The sequence below is a fragment of the Thermobia domestica genome, chromosome 1 (genome assembly GCF_964235325.1).
Source record: "Thermobia domestica chromosome 1, izTheDome1.hap1.1, whole genome shotgun sequence".
NCBI classification, from domain to species: Eukaryota; Metazoa; Arthropoda; class Insecta; order Zygentoma; family Lepismatidae; genus Thermobia; species Thermobia domestica.
The window spans coordinates 154,493,186-154,509,168 of NC_137454.1; the positions used below are offsets into that span (position 1 = coordinate 154,493,186).

At 36.1% G+C, this 15,983-nt stretch overlaps 1 protein-coding gene across 1 annotated transcript in view; it reads left to right on the forward strand.

Moving 5' to 3' along the window:
* Positions 1-15,983, forward strand: part of Fnta (farnesyl transferase alpha) — a 48,790-nt gene that overhangs the window by 17,381 nt on the left and 15,426 nt on the right. The window contains exons 3-4 of the mRNA XM_081764811.1: positions 3,996-4,091; positions 6,351-6,485. Coding sequence (XP_081620937.1) covers positions 3,996-4,091; positions 6,351-6,485 — 231 coding nt within the window. The remainder of the gene's footprint in view (positions 1-3,995; positions 4,092-6,350; positions 6,486-15,983) is intronic.

Here is a 15,983-nt window from a genome sequence, read left to right on the forward strand (position 1 = left end):
AAACAGAGTACTAAAGATAACAATAAAACTAAGCAGTAAAACATTTAGTCCCTGATTCAAGGAAACGAATGCTTTGTTCCATGTCAAAGTAGTTAAATCCATGTTTTAACTTAATTAAATCCATTTATTTTTGTTTTATGTATTTTTTTTTTTTTTTTTTTTTTTTTTTTTTTTTTTTTTTAACTTTTGAATTGCCATACTCAGAAGTTGAAGAAAATGACTATATACTTAATCCTGTGAAGAAAGCAAACTATAATTTCCATTCCTTTCTTCTTGCTAAAATCTAGGACATTTAAGTGTCCCGAGAAATAGTTTCGGGACGCCGGGACGCAGATCTCGATTCCGTGACGGTCCTAGATTTTCCGGAACGAATGGCACCCCTATCTGTACAATTATTTGGATATGCCCTAAGATAATAACAATCTAGAATGAATTAAGGGGTGCTGGTATAGTTTCGGCGCTCCCCATTTGGGAAAATTTACAGGCAAAATTGAATACATTACATGAAAAGACATATTTATAAGGAACAAATTTCTGCAGGCGACAGAATTAAATACAAAGTAATTTAGGTTTATAGGTAGGGTTAGTACTGTAAAATCATTACTAGTGCTTTATGGAGGATAAAATAAGTGAGTACATATGAAAGGTGATTCTGTTAGATGCTATTTCACACTGGCGGTGTATTTCTGCATAGTGTACGGAAGTTGTATTTTATGTTTACAAGTGGAGCGTTACTAGTATAAAACCAGACAAGTGCATTGAAACTAGTATCATTGCCAAAACCTACTTCTTTTCATTACCCTAACTTATGAGTACAGCCACCATCGCTGACGGGAATGAGCGCGGGCACACCAGTTTCGCCCTGCTCTCTGCTCTGACTCGGTTTGATAGCATTCGTGCTTTTTAGTTCCCACCTAGCGCAGGTTGGCGTGTGGTTTTTGCACTGTAGTTTTTATGCCGTATTCATACGTAAATCGTAAAAGAATTATAATTTTTCAGTAATTACTTTTGGCGCCCCCCTTGAATTTTATCTATGCTAAGTGAGATATTTTCATGTCGTCCACCGCAAATCTTTTAGGGAACACTAAGAAGAAAATTAGAGAAAGAATTATGTTTTTTCTACAATTATTTCGAATGGTGAGCCAAAAGTAAACCTGCACGGATTAAGATATTAAGAAAGGAAAATGAAATTAAAGATTATAAAGTAGACAACAGCTCATAAAACTGCACGCCATGCTACTTAAAAAGTAATGATTAAACAAAAACGATACTTTCATGTTATTCTTGAAACTGTAAATAAACAAATAAATACAATTTGAAAATTTGATAGCAGTTTCCTACACTTAAGAATGCAGATTACATGTTGTTCTTCCACAAAAAGTACGCCACAGTACAGTAAATGTTTTCCGTTTTCTTAATGCATGAGCTTGTAATTTATGGGCATTAGATTTTAGATTTTAGACACAAATTAACTTTATCTAAATAACAATTATATTCATTTATTTTTCTAAATTTTAAAATGTTTCAACTGCACCAACAATCATTCCATCACTTCAAATTTTGAAATGTCAAATATTCTGTTATTATATAAAGTATGTTTAAATTATCTTTCGAAAGTATTATTTTATCTTTGCTGGCTAAGAATAAAATAATTTATGTACCGTACTTTGTTTACCAAAGACAATTATGAATAAAGAAAGCTGAAGATAGTTGTATGGATTGTACTCACATAGAATATAGTGTAACAGCATCGTACTTCGCAGTTGGCTTGGTAGCCGAGCGTGCTAAGTCATGTTTCCTTAACACCTATTTTGTAAGATATCATTTTTACCTGGTTCAAATCCCACTGTGTTTTACGTTTTATTCTTTCCTCTTACGATCTTATTGTATAATTAATGCACTCATTTTCAATAATTATATTATGTAATTATGCCTATTTTAGAAGGAATATTAAAAATTTATGTATAGGCCTATATTTTGAGATCTCACTGAGACTGCGGCGTGACATTATTAAAAAAAAAAAAAAAAAAAAAAAAAAAAAAAAACTTCTAACAAGGAAACATCTTATATTAATAGTAGCATTGCCCAATCAAACAATGCACAATCGATAAAGGAGTGAAGAAAAGTGAGAAAACCAAAGTTTTACGTCCCGACACCCCAAAACACAGGAGATACAGAGGAAAGAAGGATCCACAATCATGTGAAGATAGCAATGCAAAAGATACACTGACACAGAAAGAAATTCAAAATGATTAAAGTAATCAAAATAGTATTTACACAACAGTATAGTAAGCAAACATTATATCCACAGATGCATGCTCAATAACATCATATGTAATGCAGTGTTGCCAACTGAGTACAAAATGAAGTTTTGTTAAATGGTACGGAACACAAATTCATTACAAAAGAAAATTACACTCATTTAGCTAAAATACGTATTTTTGTAGAAATTATTTGGCTTAACTTGGTAAATATTTCATCTATTAGCAAGTGAATTGTTTTATTTTGTACCGACGCTAATAGATGGTGCTAATATCAACGTCTATAGACTTCACTGCCATCTGGAAAGAATCGATGTAACTATTTGATGGTAGGTTAACTATATGCTCCTTTATCTGCAATGCGATGTTGCCACATAGTGCAAATCGCGTGTTCAGACAACCATCCGAAATGTATATAATTATATATATTTTTTGCTTTATTTTCACCTGCAGAATAGTGCTCTGTGGTCCTGGGCGCCATTTTTAGAACACCCGATATATATATAAGGGGAAGTCAGAAAGTAAAGGGATTTTTGCAATTTCTCTCACTAGGGTTTGGTAACACTTCTAGTATCCAGTGATGAATTAGTGTCGTCCGCAACACTTCTATGTAACGTGTCAGTCTTATTCCCGCGTTAGTCGTTAGAGTGTAACAGACCGTTAAACATGGTAGCTCCATTGTCGATCTGCACTGAGGAGGAAATGAGGGCAGTGATTCGCTTTTTGTTTGCGGAAGGTGTAAAACCTTCGAAAATTATTCAAGTGCAAGCCCAGTATGGTGACAGCTGTTTATTGCGAAGCAAGATGTACGAATGGATAAGAGCATTTCAAACAGGGAAGAACTTCTTTATGTGACGAGGAAGGATCGGATAGACCATCGACGTCAACGACTGAAGACGATTTGAAAGTCTTTGAAGGTATAGTGATGGAATATTAGTCATGGCTCAGCGTATTCCATCTTACTCCAGGAACAGCGCTCAGGGAAAGAAAATTTGCAACCGATACAGAAGTCATTGATGCGGTACAAAATTGGTTACAGGTGCAACCAAAAAACTTTTTTTTTTTTTCCGACGGAATCTAAAAACTTGTGAAACGTTGGGAAAATTGCGTTGAAATGCAGGGAGATTATGTAGAAAATAATGTATGTTTCAGTTGTCTATCATTAGAATAAATGTACCTTTTCTCGAAAGTCCCTTTACTTTTTGACTTCTCATACATATATAATGTTTGTTATATTAATGTTGTGTGATTGCATACACACATCTCTTGGACGTTTTCCACAAATATTTCTAAAGTCACAGTAGCATTGGTTCTTTTATACATAAAGTAATACCTGTTTTCATTTTTTAGTTGACCTATTGTTTTTTTATGTAATTTGTAGTTTGTTCACAAAGTTTCAGAAATGATAGAGGCTTAAACGACTTCTCGGATTCTTGTTACAGCATCATACATTTTCCTCCTGGCTGAATAAAATTCGATATACTTGGTAATTTTAGTATTTGTTTTATCACACCTATCAAAGATGCACTATATGCTGCCTGAAAAAGAAAAGAGTAACATGTAACATTTCTTGTGTAACTATATATTGTACATATTACAAAAATAAATTATATACAATATTATATATACACAATATTGAATTATATATTGCACTTAACATACTTATTTTTATTAAGTAGTAAGATCTTAATCTTTATTATATTTTTAGACATTACTTCTGTTTTGTTTTTCTAGGAGGGAACTCCTTAAGCACATGAACAAAGACTTGAATGAAGAGTTGGAATATGTAAAACAAGTTATAGAAGATAATCCAAAGAATTATCAAGTATGGTATGCTTTTATTGCCTTCCTTCCTTACATTGATTTTTTTTTTATTATATAAATGCCTTTAAGACTGTATCAGATATAGAGTTTCTCTCGGAAACCTATAGTTATTTAAATTGTTAAAGTGATGTGTTAAAACAGTAAATCACTTCATTGCGCCTTGAACGATCTCAGCCATTTATTCTGTGGCCTTGTTCACCAGATTAGATCACTCGCATGAAAATTATATCATTTTATAAACTCATTTGCAAAGATTCAAAGTTGGAATGAGAATTCTTGTTAAACTGGTTGTTTATGTGAAAAATGGAAATCCTTAGGGATGCAATCAGCAGAGTTAGTATTTTAACTCATCTTGATTAAAAATGCATGAATTTCTGTCTTAAGTAAATAAACTATTTTACTTTTCTTTTGATAGCCTTATTATATCTTTAGATTGGATGTGTAAGTACGGGCATAATTACAGGTAATATTTCAAAAAATCCAATTAATAAAAGTATTTTTTCAAAATTACTTAAATAAATTTGATAAAGTATGTGGCGAATGCCATTCTGTGTAGAAAAAAAAATGAAGTGAAATCTTCGAGTTTTACGTCCCACAGTTATGCCGGTTAGGTTAAATGAGACTGTGATGATGAGGAATGAATGAAATGGTGGAATGAAGAAAGTGGGAGGAAACGGGAGAACCACAAGGAAAACCACTCACACGGTGTTTGTCCACCACAAAGTTCACTTGGCGGGTGCTGGAATCGAACCCGGGACCCAAGCACCAGAGGTGAACGCTCTACCACAGAGCCACCGCGGCCCCATTCAGTATAGAATTAAATTTATATATGTATCGGGTGTTCTAAAAATGGCGCCCATGGACCACAGAGCACTATTTTACAAACCAAAGTAAAGCGAAAATGTTACGGTATGTCCTCCGAGTCCTCCTTCAGCCGCTGTAGAGAATCAAAATTTCACAATGTGCCAACGTCTCAGTTTAACTTGGAGCCGTTAGCATTACTCTACGAATACAATAAGCAGCAGGGTGTCTATCGGTCACGAAAGTCATGAAAAAGTCACGAAATCAAAAAACGGTCATGAAAGTCAAGAAAAAGTCACGAAATTTAGCTTTTGGGTCACGAATTTTTTTATCTGTACAAATATAAGCACAGACTGGAAAATTTTGTTCTATAAAACGTCAAAATTCACCACCAAAAATGTCTATGGTCGGCTTTAGACGCTACTAAATCGCAAGCAAAGCATTCTTCTATCGCGTGCTTGAAAATTCGGCCTAATTTGCACCCAAATTCGCTTTTGAGAATGTTAGGAAATATGGTTTTGTAAAGAAAAGGTCACGTAAAAGTCACGAAATTTCATTTTGGAATTTGAGTAGACACCCTGGCAGTTGAATCGATTGCTACACTAAGAAGTGATGCTAGTGTCAATCAATATCGACTAGCTGCTATCTGGAAAGAATCGATATAACTATTTGATAAATTGGTAGATCTAATCTATAGTTCTTTATTTGCGACATTGCCACATAGTGCAATTTGTGTCTACAAACGAGGATTCGAAAGGCATACAAATATATATGTATAGCTTTATTTTGACTTGTACAATAATGGTCCCTGGGCGCAATCTTTAGAATACCTGCTATATATTTCCAGCTCTGGTCGTGTTACTATGTAGTTTGTTGTGCGTATCTACGATCAGATATAACCACAACGTAAAGTCCTTAACCATAACTTAATCAATGAACTGAATATCATAAGGTTGCGTTCTTTCTAATCATAGTTGCACAACTTATACCTGTATTTTAAGGAGGCTGTTAAAAAGTTGTCGCGGGAATCAACGTTCAAATCTTCCCTGGATGTTTAGTTTTGAATTTCTTCTTCAAAAATAACGTTATCAGTCGAAGATTTAGTCCCATCGGGGTTCTGAGAGATTAGATGGAACAAAAGTGTAGTAAGTTGAATTAATCCGAATGTGTCCTTCAACAGTAGGTCATGTTTTATGGCAGTCTATTACAGTACCGAATTCTAAATAAAGTGATGTTCTAAGATAAGATCACATTTTTTATATCTTTTATTATATTCTAATATTATGGCATAATATAAAAGACATATCTTATAACATATTGCCAACACAATTTTCAATAAAGAATGGAATTTAAATACAAAACTGAAAGTTTATTTGGGTTGTTCAGATGAAACGTACACATACAGTTTATTACAAATTTTATGGGAAGATTCACTTCAAAAAGTCGTCTTTGTTTTAATTGCAGGCATCATCGGAAAGTAATCGTAGAGTGGCTGCAAGATCCGTCCAAGGAGTTGCGTCTGACAGAAGTAATTCTAGATCAGGATGCGAAGAATTACCATGCCTGGCAACATCGCCAATGGGTGATACGAACTTTCAAGTAATTGCATGATAGTTATTATTACGAACAGTAATATTAGTAATTCAGACCATTTCTCATTTTTGTATTGTTGTCGATCTATGTCGATCTAATTATCATGAATATTCCACTATTTTCTATATTATACATCTCGTAATGTTTGTTATTGCTGGCAATGCAGTACATTTTTTTTTCGGGGGGGGGGGTTGGATTTCACATTTTACTCGAAAATGATTTCAACCCCAATCAGTGGCAGTAACTTTTACGACTCAGAGAAAACTCATGGATATTTCATAAAAATAGAATTTTTTGACGAAATTTTCATCGTATAATAAATACTCTCTCTATACTCCTTATTTACGAATTCAACCGTAAGCTTGAAATAAATTTTCGTTTTTACTCTGACTACTTTCATCTCCACCAACAGAAATAATTCTAAAATCTCAAAGAATACATTCATTATATTTGTGAAAATTGGCCAAGCATTTGAAAATTATGGGGTAAATTTATCCCACAGCTAAAATATCCAAAACAGTTTCAGTGAAAATTCTCACCATGTGAATGCTTTAAGAATGAAGAATTATATTCCTGGCGAACCATCTTCCTTATAGAAGTAATGGTTGTGAGGTGATAAAGATTTTTTTCTTACATTTCCTGCTTTATAACCTGAATTGTCTTCCTAGTTCCAGTATCTAGAATTGAAGTAAATAAATGTCGATCCATTATTTACTTGTGAACAAAAATACTGTACCACTTAAACCTGAATGGTGTGTATATAACATACCATTGTTTGTGAAACAGCAACAACTGTAACCTTATGGTTCATTATTTTAAAAAATTAGTTTATGCGTCAAAACTCATTATTTTTCCGTATTGTAATTTATCAATGTAAAAATGTTAAAACTCTGTTATCCTTCTTCACGTCGATCAATTATTCTTTGTATATTTTCTTAATGATTAAGACATTAGCAAGTCGTTTATAGAGTTGTTACGATTGAAGAACTCGATATAGTATAAAATGATTTCATGACTGTCTAGAACTATGTTCTAAGAAACTAAATGTGTAAAATCGAATGCGACGAACACATCAAATGGAAATAACTCACCTGTGTTCTTAAATTTTTGAATTCTTCATAGTTATTTAAATTACTAGAATTGCAGTCGTATTTCAAGGTGTTTTCGAGTCATGCTTATTAATTTTATTTGGTCTAGGAATTAATTCGTGCGGTTGGTACGCACACATTGAAGCTGTAGTACAAACACAAAATACATAAATACCTTAAGAAAAATATTGTCCATCGCTAGCCACCATTTTCGCCCATCTGTCAGGCAATGTACGGATTCCGTGGCGAAAGAAGTCCTCATCCTTGGAAGCGATCCAGTCAGAGACCCATGTTTCGATATCTTCTGAAGAAGTAAACCGCTGTCCAATCAAATCGTTGTTCATGCAATCGAACAAGTAGTAGTCCGAAGGAGCAACGTCTGGTGAATACGGTGGGTGGGGTAAAACTTCCCATCCGACATTTTCTAAATAGGTTTTGACCGGTTTTGCGACATGTGGGCGAGCGTTATCATGTTGAACAATAAGTTTATCATGTCTGTTCTCCCATTCTGGTCGTGTTCTGGCCAGAGCTTGCTTCAAACGCATTAATTGTCGTCGATAACGTTCTCCATTCATAGTTTCACCCGGTTGCAGCAGCTCATAGTACACCACACCTTTCATATCCCACCATATGCACAGCATAACCTTTGCACAGTGAATATCTCGTTTTGGTTGTGATGGACCTGGTTCACCTGGTTTCACCCAGGCCTTTTTTCGTTTAGGGTTCTCGTAATGGATCCACTTCTCATCACCCGTAGTAATTCGATGCAGAAACCCCTTTCTGCCCTGTCGTTGAAGCAGCAATTCGCAAATGGTTTTTCGTCTTTCAACATCTCTGTCTTTCAATTCATGTGGAACCCAATGTGACATCTTTTGAATCATTCCCATGGCTTTCAAGCGTTTGGAGACTGTTGTTTGATCAACGCCTAATGCTGCTGCAAGTTGTTCCTGCGTTTGACACGAATCCTGCTCGAGCAATGCTGTCAATTCTTCGTCTTGAAATTTTTTTGGCTGTCCAGCTCGCTCTTGGTCTGCCAAGCCGAAATCACCACTTCTAAACCGTGCAAACCACTTCTGACACGTTCGCTCAGCTAGAGCATGGTCACCATACACTTCCACCAAAATACGATGACTTTCAGTCGCACTTTTCTGCATGTTAAAGTAATGCAGCAGGACACCCCGCAAAAACACTTTATCAGGCACAAATTGCGCCATGTTCACTTAACTACAAACTGGTGTTGTTGACGCTTTAATCCACTGCCCTATACTACGAACGATACGCGATGACAGGGGTTTGCAACATATGTGTGGATACACGGAACTGTGGGACGCTCCGTTCGTTGCGCCATCTCTTGTCCACCCGCACGAATTAATTCCTAGACCAAATATGTAAATTTAAAGAGGAAAAATAGGGCATACAATGTTAATCTATGAAGAGAACCCGGCAGTAGTCCTAAAATGCACAAATCCGAAACTGTATTCAGCTTCACGCGCGCCAGTTTTAAAGTGCAGAAATCGTTAAAATTAAATAGGTCCACAGGCTCTAAATTGCACAAGAATCATTTAGGTGTTCTAGTCTTAAAATGTACAAGATCTAAACTGCATGAGTCCAAGAAATCTCTTGTGGCGCTTCCGTCGCATCTGTGCTAAAAACACTGTAGATTACAAATGTTTCTAAAAATTGAGAGAAAGTACACATTCTCACCTCAATGAAGTACTTAATCTAGAAGGTATTACTTTTAATATTTTCTATGACATAGGTTAGGTCAAGCCGAAACTTTTCATTTTTCTGATAGCACAGACCATTGACAAATAAATCTGATTTATGATGAGGCTTTGACTACCTCTTTCCGAACTGAGTGAAGGTACTGACGGAATTTTAAATCATTCTTACAGTGAAGTAAGTTATTTTATATAATTCATATATAACTGCAGAATAGATAATAGTTTAATATTACTAATATACCTGTTATCATTGGAATTAGCTGCATTGTGGCAGCCGTGTCTTAGTTCTGTGTGGTGGTGAGGAATTTCAGAACTAAAGCAAGTGAATGGAATATGCACAAGTCCTGAAGTGGTAGTGCTTAAAAGCAACTAGATGTAAAAGTTCTAAAGCGCGTAAGTCCTAAACTACAGGATACCTAAAATTTAGATTTGTGTTATATTTTTAAAATTTATGAGCGATACCCTTCTATAAATTCTTATAAATAAGCTGGTCTATGTTTCTGATTTCGTGAGATTAGAATGGATAAATTTTTCATAATGCAAAACAAAGAAGTAGGGTTTCTGTTGATTGTAGAAATAAATTTATTTTCTCTTTTATGGAAAGTTAGATGTAAATAGTTCGAATAAATGTTATTCCCTAAATTTTATTTTAGCGTCAATATTGGTTAATTCTTTTGGACAAAAACTGTAGTTGGTCATCATTCTTATATATACAACAGTGAGTTTTAAGTTTTGTAGTACTGGCATACATGCATCATTTGCCTTGTGTATGCCACGTGGCCGAATTAGTTAAAGCAGTCTAATGTTATCGCTAGCAAAGGTATAGATGGTTGTAATTTGTGACATAGATTATGATGTGTTGCATTCAGTGTGTGATTAGACAGCTGCAAATGGAAAGGTGCAACAGACTCTAATACGAGAACTTTTCTTTACGATTTCGAACTTGGCCATTATGCCACGGAAACAGTCCGAAACATTTGTTGTGTGAGAAGTGAAAATCAGTAGATCAGAGAACAACTAGAAGATGTAATAATTTCGGGTTGAAAAGAAATTTCGCCCATCAGCTAAGGCTATATGGGCCCAAAATCTTGGATTTCAAGGCAGTGCTCCAAACCATAGAGATAAATCCCATGACTGGCACTCGGGGTTCAGTATGATTTGTGATCTTTACGAACTCCGCAAATGCATCGGCAGCCCCCGAGTTATGCCCTTCGAATTAATTCCATCTCAGGCACACGAATTATGTACATGAAATTTTGGGGAAACCTCGTGATCTGATTATGAGTTTCTTAAAAATAGTAGAAACATACGACGAAAAGTGGATATTTTTCCGTTATCCTAACGTGTATAACCAGTAAACAAAAGCCGTATACCGGAAACTGTACCAAACATGGGTGTTTTGAATATAAGATTATTGCATCTGGTAGGATTATGAAGGGATAATCCACTACGAGCTCGTAACGAGCGGTCGAACAATCAATGCCAACCTATACTTTCAACAGGTAGAGCTGATATGTGAACCCTGCATTGGTGAAAGGAAAGCAAGCCAATCCTGCATCAAGAATACACAAAACTTCATTCATGTCGAACGACATGGAATAAACTCCAGGAACTTACGGGAATTGAACTATGACAACTAACATGTAATCCAGACGTCCCAGTCTTAGATTGTTACTTGTTCCGATTTATGGCTCATTTCCTCTAACCGCGAAGTTTCAGCAAACAAGAAGAGGTGGAAGCCGTAGTGCAAAAGCTCTTCGCTTTGAAGAGCAAGAACTAGTATCGGCTGGAATCTAAGAACTGATAGAAAGTCACATCAATCTTCAGACAGTGTAACACAATGATCTTTAGTATGAATGCTAGAGAGTTTTCGTTGTAGTTTGTCGCACAAAGCAAGTAACTGACCGAAACATTCCCAAAACCGTTAACTCACTCTTGTGCTTGTAAGAATCAGCAGCGAAAAGAAAATGTAGTATTCTTTTAGTGAAAACCAAATTTTTAGTTCTGGAAAAATATTGAGTAAACTCGAGCACTGGAAAAATGACACTGTAAGTCTGAAGTTTATCAAATCCGAATCTATTAATAAAAAATTGAAATCAGAAAGAAATCTCGATCCATTATTATTAGAAGCCTCTTGAAGAGTTGTAAAAATAAATTCAAAAGATCTCGATTACAGTCCCCTTATTGCCTAGACTTTTTATATATACGTAAGAAAATATTTCAAAAATATAACTTGAAATCAATTTTCAAACCCAGTTAATACGGAGAAGACTAGCAGATTATATATATATATATATATATATATATATATATATATATATATATATATATATATATATATATATATATATATAGGGTGTTAATGAACTATACCGACAAACTGTAGGAGGTGATTCCTCACATCAAAATAACAGAAGAGGTTCATATGGACCTATGGCGAAACGTGCATAATCTCAGACCTAGAGCTGTCCAAAATCGCGAAAAAGCCAAAATTCCAGAGGCTGTGGATGGTGGTCCTCATCAGCGTAAAGGAAGTCACGCATACACAATCCAAAAGTGTATATTTCATTCATTTTCAATAGGTGTACAGGGTACTCCCCACAGGGTGTAATTCTCAGATATGCTCTCAGTAGAGTTTTCGGATATACCTTTATTTCAAGGAGGGTCCAAAGTAGGCAGGAGGTAAGCCTTAACAGCAATGGACACTCAATGCTTCGGAAGGAAGTCGGAAGTGTTAGGAACCGGCAGATCCATGTATTTTTGTATTCGGAATAACTTGTGCTGTGATGTATTTCGTCACGGTATATTTCACGTTTTCTTTACTAATAAGCGTGAAAGAAAATCCCTCTCTCTCTCTCTCTCTCTGTCTATATATATATATATATATATCGGGTGTTGCAAAATAAGTGTTACAACTCTTGGGAGGTGACTCCTGTCACTGAGACAAGAAAAAAAGTTCTCTTCAACTTTCTGCTATCGGACATAGTTTCAGATCTACAAGGTGCCGAAAGCGTGGGAAAATGACTTTCGGACGCCAATAGTTCGGAAACTATCCAACATAAAGAGGGCGGGTAAAAAATTCACTGAAGAAGTCATACCTGCTCTATTGAATTTTGCATGTTTCGCAATCCTACCGTGCACGCGCAAGGGATTCCCCAAAGGAACGTAGGGAGTCCCGGATAATCTGCCATATGAAACTTGGTCTAAATGGAAATGAATTGGTAGGCTTTCTACCAGGTAACAATAATTCGTTTGTCTTAAGTCGATAACTGGAACAAATACAAAATGGCGGACACCATGTCTGTTGTGTGTGGTTGCATAATCGCCAGGTACGGATGCTGGCCAACAGTGACGTTCTGAGTATTAATTGTAGTGAATTTGTACTCAAATTCTCTAGAAAGACATCTGAAGTGTCGGTAGAGCATAACAGATGAAGCAGGGTAATTCACATGTATGGAAACACTTAACGAAAAATGCCCAGAAATGCACTCATACTCAGTAAACGTGAGTTCAAAGCGTCGGAAATGTAAGGATTAGCGTCAAGAACATGAAAACCATTGCCAATTCACCAATAATATTCCTTCAAACCGATGCAATATGGTGTGCACGGTTGCATACCAATAAGGATACAATAACTGAGGCCAAGAAATTGTGCAATTGGACGCAGTAAGAAATTGGGTAAACTAAAGGAATGTCACAAGTGGGATCGCATGATCGATATTGAAATGTGGCCAATGTGTGTGTTGATATCAACATGTAGCTAATGAACAAATGTCAAATGTCCCACTACTGCTGGGACATCGTCCCACGTGCGAAAAATAGGAAAATAACTACTCGGGTCTTGAATCTCAGGGCGTGGGCTCCCAGTAGGATTGGAAACTGCGACCACGCGAGCAAAAGCGAGCGCTCTAGCCCTGAGGTTCGAAGAAGCCTCACTTTCTCTGTATTCATTTCTTTGAGGAGTACCCACTTTGTTTGGCAAGCCCTCTTGTACAGCCTCCTGACATACGTGTGTGTTTCATTTTGTTACTCCTACTCCACACTTGTAAACAATCAGAGCTTTAAGACGTTTCTTCCTATTTCTCATGTCGTTTTATTTTCCATATGTATGGTGTTCCAGCTGTAGTATTAAATGTGCCTAATCGGTTCATTTTCGTCTTTGTCTTGCCATGTGCACTGTGTGTAAGATACGAATTTCTGGAGGTATTTTCCTATACAGTATTTCGAGTACGTCATATGTGTCAGAAGACGTGGGACATGATACAAGTTTGTTATTTTCACGCTCTATCAGAATTTGAACCATGCATTAAGAGATTTCTTTTCATATGTGTCGACTGTGGGACAATGTCCCAAACAAAGAGGACATCGATACAATCGTGTTCTAGTTACGTTCTACCAAAAGGTGCACCAGACGTAATAGCAGTGTTATTTTCCTAGTTTTCGCACGTGAGACGGTGTCCAACAGTAGTGCGACATTTGACATTTGTTCACTAGCTACATGTTGATATCAACACACACATTGGCCACATTTCAATATCGATCATGCGATCCCCTAGTGACATTCCTTTAGTTTACCCAATTTCTTACTGCGTCCAATTGCACAATTTCAACTTGGCCTCAGTTATTGTATCCTTATTGGTATGCAACCGTGCATATCATATTGCATCGGTTTGAAGGAATATTATTGGTGAATTGGCAATGGCTTTCATGTTCTTGACGCTAATCCTTACATTTCCGACGCTTTTAACTCACCTTTACTGAGTATGAGTGCATTTCTGGGCATTTTTCGTTAAGTGTTTCGACACATGTGAATTACCCTCCTTCATCTGTTATGCTCTACCGACGCTCCAGATGTCTTTCTAGAGCATTTGAGTTCAAATTCACTACAATTAATACTCAGAACGTCACTGTTGTGCAGCATCCGTACCTGGAGATTATGCAACCACATACAACGGACATGAAGGTGTCCGCCATTTTGTATTTGTTCCAGATATCGACTTAAGACAAACGAATTATTGTTACCTGGTAGAAAGCCTATCAATTCATATCCATTTAGACCAAGTTTCATTTGGCAGATTATCCGGGACTCCCTACGTTCCTTTGGGGAATCCCTTGCGCGTGCACGGTAGGATTGTGAAACATGCAAAATTCAATAGAGCAGGTATGACTTCTTCAGTGAATTTTTTACCCGCCCTCTTTATGTTGGATAGTTTCCGAACTATTGGCGTCCGAAAGTCATTTTCCCACGCTTTCGGCACCTTGTAGATCTGAAACTATGTCCGATAGCAGAAAGTTGAAGAGAACTTTTTTTCTTGTCTCAGTGACAGGAGTCACCTCCCAAGAGTTGTAACACTTATTTTGCAACACCCGATATATATATATATATATATATATATATATATATATATATATATATATATATATATATATATATATATTAGATAGATAGATAGATAGATACCAATAACTTTCTCTAAAGTTTAATCCAGGAAAGTGTGAGTGCATTAGTGTATTTATTTATTCGTATAATTAAAAATAGAGGTAAAGGTGGTATTCTGGAACCCCATTTTGTTTCTGGCATGTACAATTTTATAAAGCACATAAAATATACCCAAACTTTGTATACACGGTCTGTATTATGTTTGCCAGTGTTACGTACCATCAAATTTAGATAATATGCATAATTAGATAAAAATAATTCTTATTTTCATGAATACTCCAAATTCGGTCGCTTCAAAAGTAAGGTGGTAATGTGGAACCCCATTGTCAGTATACTTGAATTAAAAAGTTTACCAAATCAAATACAGGATGGTATTCACGATAAATGTATTCGTTTATTAAGGTATCTAGGTTTACATTCCCCGTAATAGGTCTAGGAAAGGCAATCCACGCTATTGTCGATCATGTAGAAAAAGCTCTCTACGGTCTATTTACTGACGAAAGTCTCAGATGTAAATGTCCTTTTCACATCCCGAATAGTCAACATGGCACTACAATTCACAACTTACACATTGAATCCATAACTCGCCTCTAGTGTCTTCAGAAAATGACTGCAAAATATACACGCTACATTGTCAGTGTCCGGACAAATCTCTCTAACCAGGATACTTAAAGCTGATTCCCCAGAATCAATTGATTCGTCTTCAGACGCAGATGCTACTTCAATTGACAGTTTTCGTCTACATTTTTGTCCTTTGTTCTGCATCTGTTGCATTCTTCTTTAATTTGAGACAATTCTTCAACAGCTTTGCATTGTTTCCCCTAATTTTGTGCAATGTCCCCTCCAATGCTAACTTGTAAGGTGAAGCTGTAAAAAATAAATAAATAAATAAAATAATGCGCTGGATGCCTTCCGTCCTCTATTAGAACGCTTTCTCGTGAACTCAGGTATTGAGCTGATTTCTTGAGGAGACACGAGAACACTCCTGAAGAAACTGGCTTCCTGTTGTCTTCTCTCTAATATCTTTGATTGCATGAATCATATTTTCACTCTGTTTTGGGCCTAGTTGTTTCCTGGTCACCTGGAATGACATAAGAACGACAATTAGTGATTTGTGGAAAAGTTCAGAGGGTTCCACTTTACCGGCACAGGCAGGGCTCCACAGTACCACCTTCGACATATTGATTTTTACTTCTCCTTACACCTTACTCTTGAAAGATAACTTAGACCATTACATAAAGGAAAGACGTAT